The following is a 7,380-nucleotide window of genomic DNA, read 5'->3' on the forward strand; positions in this document are numbered from 1 at the left end:
CGACTCTGGTGGTCTTGTGGAGGGGCCTCGCGACCTCGGGCATTTCATTTGGGGGCTCGTCCGGGATGCCCCCAAGCCCACCAGACATCAGGTCAACGGGTCATCGCTGACAACCGATCGGTAAGTAAGCCGGCTCAGGGTACCTTCTGTTTTGGGGACTAGGACAGTCCTGGCGGACGCGCTATAGGACACCTAGTCGGGTGTGGTTGGAGACGTCCACCACGACCCATCTGGGGCGGACAGCCCATCTGAAGCGCGCACGCGATAACCTCCCCTTCCTCCTTTTACAGACTCCGCTATTGGGACTGCTCTTAATCACTTTTGTTTTCAGAGTAACCTTTTCTAATCAATCTCTTCCAGGACCTAGACATGGGCCAAGCACAGAGTACCCCCCTCTCCCTCCTTCTCGCTAATTTCGGGGATGTAAAGTCCCGAGGACACAACTCAGTCTGGACATCCGGAAAAGAAAACTAATTACCTTCTGCCGCTCTGAATGGCCAACTTTCGGGGTTGGCTGGCCCACCGAGGGTACCTTTTGTCTTCCTATAATCCTAAAAGTTAAATCTAGAGTTTTCTTGCCAGGAAAAGAAGGCCATCCGGACCAGATCCCCTACATCCTGGTATGGCAGGACCTGGTAGAAAACCCTCTTCCCTGGATGACCCCCTTTTTGTCATCAGGGTCATATAAGATCCTTGCGGCCCGACCAACTAAACCTCCCAAGCCTCAGACCCGAACTGCACCCATACTCTCTGACAGCCAAGACCTCCTTCTCCTAGAACCCCCCCCATATCAATCTCCTCCTTTGGCCCCACAACCAGTCCCCCTTCCTGCTCCTGGCTCTGCTCCTCTCCCCTTGGTAGAACCTCCTGCGGCCCCTCCCGGAGGGCCACCCAGGCCAGAACCGGAGGACCGAGAGGCAGAGGCGCTACCGGTCCCCCTGCCCAATGAAAATAATTCCCAGGGACCGGCTGGGCGCACTCGCGGACGCACTCAGCGCGACCCAGGGTTCCGCCATCCTGATTCCACCATAGCCCTACCCCTGCGAGAAATAGGCCCTCCCGATGAGACAGGGAACCCCCGACTCCAGTATTGGCCATTCTCTACCAGTGACCTATATAATTGGAAAACCCAGAATGCCCGTTTTTCTGATAATCCTAAAGACTTGATAGCTCTTCTAGATAGCGTTATGTTCACTCATCAGCCCACCTGGGATGACTGCCAACAGCTCCTCCGGATCCTATTCACTACCGAAGAACGGGAGCGAATCCAGCTGGAGGCGAGAAAACTGGTTCCTGGAGATAATGGTCAACCCACCGCTAACCCTGACCTCATCAATGCAGCTTTTCCCTTAACTCGCCCCCCCGCAGGATGATTGGGACTATAACACCGGAGAAGGTAGGGGACGACTGCTCATTTATCGCCAGACTCTAATGGCGGGTCTCCGGGCTGCCGCGCGCAAGCCCACTAATTTGGCCAAGGTATATTCAATTGTACAAGGTAGAACAGAAAGTCCCTCCTCTTATTTAGAAAGATTAATGGAAGCCTTTAGGCAGTATACCCCTATGGATCCAGAGGCCCCCGAAAATCAGGCCGCCATTGTAATGTCCTTCGTTAACCAGGCAGCCCCTGATATTAAAAAGAAACTCCAGAAGTTAGAAGATCTGGAGGGCAAACAGATACAGGACTTACTCCGTATCGCCCAGCGCGTCTTTAATAACCGAGACGCCCCAGAGGATAAACAACTTAAAGCCACTGAGAAAATGACTAAAGTCCTGGCCGCCATTGTTCAGAAAGATCAAGAGGGCCCCCCAGCCACTCGACCTCCCAGGCGACCATTGGACAGAGATCAATGTGCCTATTGCAGGGAAAAGGGCCACTGGGCTCGGGAATGCCCCAAGAAAAGGCAGCCGCGCCCCGACCAGGGGCAATGGCAACCGAACGCCACCCCAGTCCTGTTTACACATGATACAAATTAGGGGGGACGGGGTTCGGACCCCCTCCCCGAACCCAGGGTAACCCTACGAGTGGAGGGGAAACCAGTCCAATTCCTGGTGGATACAGGGGCACAGCATTCGGTCTTGGTTAAGCCCCACGGGAAAATTTCTAACAAATCCTCCTGGGTCCAGGGAGCTACGGGAGTCAAACGTTACCTTTGGACCACTCAGAGAACTGTGGACTTGGGCACGGGAAGGGTAACCCATACCTTTCTGGTCATTCCTGATAGCCCTTGCCCCTTACTGGGGAGAGACTTACTCACTAAAATGGGAGCACAAATTCATTTTCGGCCAGAGGGGCCAATCGTAACAGACCCTCACGACCAACCCATATCTGTGCTCACCCTGAACTTGGAAGATGAGTACCGACTTCACCAGGAACCACCCTCCCAAAATCAAGATATAGAGTCATGGCTTCAGCAGTTCCCCGAAGCATGGGCAGAAACAGGGGGGGTGGGACTAGCCAAACATCGCCCAGCCCTATTCATAGAGATCAAACCGGGGGCAGATCCTGCACGTGTCCGACAATATCCCATGCCCCTAGAGGCCAAGACTGGTATCACTCCTCATATTCGCCGGCTTCTTGACCTGGGGATACTGCGTCCCTGCCAGTCGGCCTGGAATACACCCCTGCTGCCAGTCCGCAAACCTAACAGTAAAGACTACCGCCCAGTGCAGGACCTGAGGGAAGTTAACAGACGGGTCATAGACATCCATCCTACTGTGCCCAATCCATATACTCTTTTGAGCGCCCTTAGTCCAGAAAAACAATGGTATACTGTGCTGGACCTCAAAGATGCCTTTTTTAGTTTACCCTTGGCGCCCAAAAGTCAAGAACTCTTTGCCTTCGAATGGTCAGATCCCGAGAGAGGTATAAACGGACAACTCACCTGGACCAGACTTCCCCAAGGATTCAAAAACTCGCCTACCTTGTTTGATGAGGCCCTACACGAGGATCTCAGTGAGTACCGGAGACAAAACCCCAATGTAACCCTCCTGCAGTATGTTGATGATCTCTTAATAGCTGCTGAGACCGCTGAAGCCTGCCTGCAGGGAACCAGAAACCTCCTACGGACTCTCGGCACCCTGGGATACCGAGCCTCTGCCAAGAAAGCACAGATCTGCAGGCCTGAGGTAACTTACCTGGGATACCTATTGAAAGGGGGGCAACGATGGCTCACAGATGCACGGAAGGAAACCGTCCTCCGCATCCCCAGACCCACCACGCCTCGACAGGTGAGGGAATTTTTGGGGTCGGCTGGGTTCTGCCGTTTATGGATACCCAAATTTGCTGAAATGGCCAAACCGCTATACCTAGCCACCAAAGAGCAGACGCCCTTTGAATGGACAGAAGAGGCTGAGCAGTCATTTCAGCAGATCAAAACTGCCTTGCTTTCCGCACCCGCCCTGGGTCTCCCTGATGTCTCCAAACCCTTCCACCTCTTTGTAGATGAAAGCAAAGGCATAGCTAAGGCCGTGTTGACCCAGCCCCTCGGTCCTTGGCCCAGGCCTGTTGCTTACCTATCAAAAAAATTGGACCCAGTGGCTGCCGGCTGGCCTCCTTGCCTCCGGATGATCGCCGCCACGGCCCTAATGGTAAAGGATGCTGACAAACTAACTATGGGGCAGGAGTTACATGTCACCACCCCCCACGCCATCGACGGGGTTCTCAAACAGCCTCCCGACCGATGGATGAGCAATGCTCGATTGGTCCACTACCAGGGTCTACTGTTAAATCCCCCCAGAATCAGCTACACTCCGCCGCGGGCATTAAACCCTGCCTCCCTATTACCTGACCCAGATTTGGACTCCCCACTCCATGACTGTGCAGAGGTACTGGCCCAGATCCATGGGGTTCGGGAAGACCTACGTGACCAGCCCCTACCGGATGCACAAGTCACATGGTTCACTGACGGCAGCAGCTTTGTCCAGCAAGGTCAGAGGTATGCGGGGGCAGCAGTAACATCAGAAACTGAGGTGATATGGGCAGAGCCTCTCCCCCCAGGGACCTCAGCCCAAAAAGCTGAATTAATTGCCCTGACCCAAGCTCTCAAGATGAGCAAAGGCCAAAAAGCTACCATATACACAGACAGCCGGTATGCTTTCGCTACCGCACATATACATGGGGCAATATACCGAGAGCGGGGACTACTCACAGCAGAGGGCAAAGACATCAAGAACAAAGAGGAAATCCTGGCCTTGCTAGCGGCCATATGGGAACCCAAAAAGCTAGCCATTGTACACTGCCCGGGGCATCAAAAACCCACGAATCCAGTCGCCCGAGGCAACAATTTGGCAGACCAGATGGCTCGAAAGGCGGCACACACTCCAATACCATTACTTCCCCTGCAACTGCCGGATCCAGGCCCCCGGGAACTACCGCCCCAACCCGACTACTCGGAGGATGACATCAGATGGATGAGCAGGCTCCCTCTAACCCAGGTTAGAGACGGATGGTGGCGGGACGCTAAGAACAATATCCTCCTTCCTGAGAGACTAGGAACCCTGGTCCTTGAACGGATCCACCGTAGCACCCACTTGGGCGCCCGACGGCTACAGGATCTCATCAGGCAGACTGGACTTAAAATTAAAAATGTCTCCGAGAAGACTGAACGACTGGTTGCTGACTGTGCAGTCTGCCAACTCCATAATGCCAGCACCCACCCGCCAACCACTGGCATCCGGGAGAGAGGAAACCAGCCTGGAGCCTACTGGGAAGTGGACTTCACAGAGGTAAAGCCTGGCAAATATGGGTATAAATATTTACTGGTGTTTATAGATACCTTTTCAGGTTGGACTGAGGCATTCCCAACCAAGAATGAGACTGCACAAATAGTAGCTAAGAAGCTACTAGAAGAGATCCTGCCCAGGTATGGCTTTCCAGTTATGATAGGGTCCGACAACGGGCCAGCCTTCGTTTCTAAGGTAAGTCAGGATCTGGCTTCCATACTTGGGGCTAATTGGAAATTACATTGTGCATACCGCCCCCAGAGTTCAGGACAGGTAGAAAGGATGAATAGAACTTTAAAAGAGACCTTGACTAAATTGACCATGGAGACTGGCGCTAACTGGGTAGTCCTACTCCCCTACGCTCTGTTTAGGGTGCGAAATTCCCCCTATAAGCTAGGATTTACTCCCTACGAAATAATGCATGGTAGGCCTCCTCCTATCATCCCTAATCTAAAGACTAACCTTATCCAATTGGACCCAGAAAATAATTTCCTGTCTTCCCTCCAAGCCTTACAGCGGATACACGAGACAATCTGGCCCAAACTAAAAGAGCTATATGCAACAGGACCCCCACCTACTCCACACCAGCTCCGGCCAGGTGACTGGGTCCTTGTCAAACGCCATCGACAAGAGACCCTAGAACCCAGGTGGAAAGGACCTTACCAGATCATCCTGACAACGCCGACAGCCATCAAGGTGGACAGCATAGCTGCCTGGATCCATTACACACACGTCAAGCCGGTGGACCCATTTTCTGACCTCATCAAGTCCACTAAAGCTGATGTCACCTGGACTGTTGACCGGAGTAAGAACAATCCCCTCAAACTGACTTTGCACCGTACCCTCCCCCATGATGACCAAGGTACTGCTGATAGCCCTAATGATAGTCCTAACCCTCAACCCTCGGGCCACGAGGGGAGGATTCAGCCCTCCCCCCAATAAGAATACTTTAATACAACTACTATATGGTGCACCGTGCGAGTGCAGGGGAGGTACTATGGAGACTCCTGTTGTTCCCCGAGGATATACTCATATGCAGGACTGCGGGAGCATAACTGCGTATCTTGTTCAGGAATATAGGGTTACCGGGGCCTCTCAAAACTGGCAATGCTACCATAAGCCTAAGCCACTCCCCCCTCGAGCTACTTGCCCCTGTTCTACCTTCCAGGAATCAATGCATAGCATGTGCTATTCCTCTTACCAGCAATGTATAGGGGCCAATAACAAGACTTATTTCACAGCCATACTACAGAATAATAAAAGCCCCACCATTAGTGATGATAATAAATACCTTCAGGCTGGATGCACTGGCACCCCCGGGACCCCGGTATGCTGGAATACCAGGGCCCCCACACATATGTCAGACGGTGGGGGGCCCCAGGACGCAGTGCGCCAGATAGAAACCCGAAGACAAATAGAAGAGGTCTATCGGCATCTGTACCCACAGCTCAGCTACCACCCCCTAATTCTCCCTAAGGCCGATCCCTCTGAATTGGACTCCCAGACCATGTCCATACTAGAAGCTACTTTTGCGCTTTTGAATGCCACCAACCCCAACTTAGCACAGGATTGCTGGCTCTGCCTTCCTCAAGGACCGCCCCGCCCTATAGCCATCCCCACCTTCGCCAATTTAAACATCAGCGAACGATGTAACCCTACTTTACTCCCCGAGCCGTTCCCCATACAATTTTCAAAATTTTCAACCACCTTTAATACCTCATGCTTTGTTAAGAACGATTCCCTCTCTAACGCCAGTATTGACTTGGGAATCCTTTCATCCACTGGATGTAGTCAGTATATCCCCGTGAACTCCTCCCTCTGTAGTCCTAACACCACTGTTTTTGTCTGTGGAAATAACCTAGCATACACCTATTTACCCCCGAATTGGACAGGGGTCTGCAACCTAGCCACCCTCCTCCCCAATGTAGACCTAATCTCGGGAGACACCCCATTGCCCATTCCCAGCTTTGACCTTTGGGCAGGGAGAACCAAACGAGCCATTACAGTCATACCCCTCCTGGTAGGATTAGGAATTACAGGAGCTGTGGCCACAGGAAGTACGGGTCTTGGGGTCTCCCTTCACTCATATAGTCAGCTGTCTAGGCAATTAATAGAAGATGTAGAAACTCTCTCTGGGACCATTCAGGACTTACAGGACCAATTAGATTCGCTGGCCGAGGTGGTCCTACAGAATAGGAGGGGCTTAGACTTGCTGACAGCTGAACAGGGTGGGATATGCCTCGCCCTAAAAGAAAAATGTTGTTTCTATGCGAATAAATCAGGCATTGTAAGAAACAAGATCCACCAGCTCCAGGAAGACCTAGCTCGCCGCCGGCAAGAATTAGCGGATAATCCCCTTTGGTCAGGATTTCATGGGATGCTCCCCTTCCTCCTCCCCATCCTGGGCCCTCTACTATGCCTCCTTCTCCTCCTCACTATAGGCCCCTGTATACTCAGTAAAGTCATGAATTTTGTTCGCGAAAGAATAAATACAGTCCAGCTAATGATATTAAGAACACAATATCAGCCCTGCGAGGCCTCAGAAATTGAAGAAACTGAGCCTTGAGGACCCAAGATTGGCTCCTCTGGTTCATGAGAAAGGGGGGAATGAGGGGGCTATGTTCTACTTTGGTGGGAATAGGACTGAGTTGACGC

The 7,380-nt window shown here is 52.4% G+C and overlaps 1 protein-coding gene across 1 annotated transcript; it reads left to right on the plus strand.

The window, feature by feature from the left end:
• Nucleotides 1-861: 861 nt before the first annotated feature.
• Nucleotides 862-5,155, plus strand: LOC113617013 (uncharacterized; the record flags this gene model as incomplete). Its single annotated transcript, XM_027100343.1, is given in 3 exon segments — nt 862-1,361; nt 1,363-3,129; nt 3,797-5,155. Coding segments are annotated over 3 exon segments (2,429 nt in total), but the record flags the coding sequence as incomplete, so codon positions are not given.
• Between the last annotated feature and the right edge of the window lie 2,225 nt (nt 5,156-7,380).

The sequence above is a fragment of the Aethalodelphis obliquidens genome, unplaced genomic scaffold, assembly GCF_003676395.1.
Source record: "Aethalodelphis obliquidens isolate GAN/ISIS:26980383/991018 unplaced genomic scaffold, ASM367639v1 scaffold1179, whole genome shotgun sequence".
In the NCBI taxonomy this organism is placed as follows: domain Eukaryota; kingdom Metazoa; phylum Chordata; class Mammalia; order Artiodactyla; family Delphinidae; genus Aethalodelphis; species Aethalodelphis obliquidens.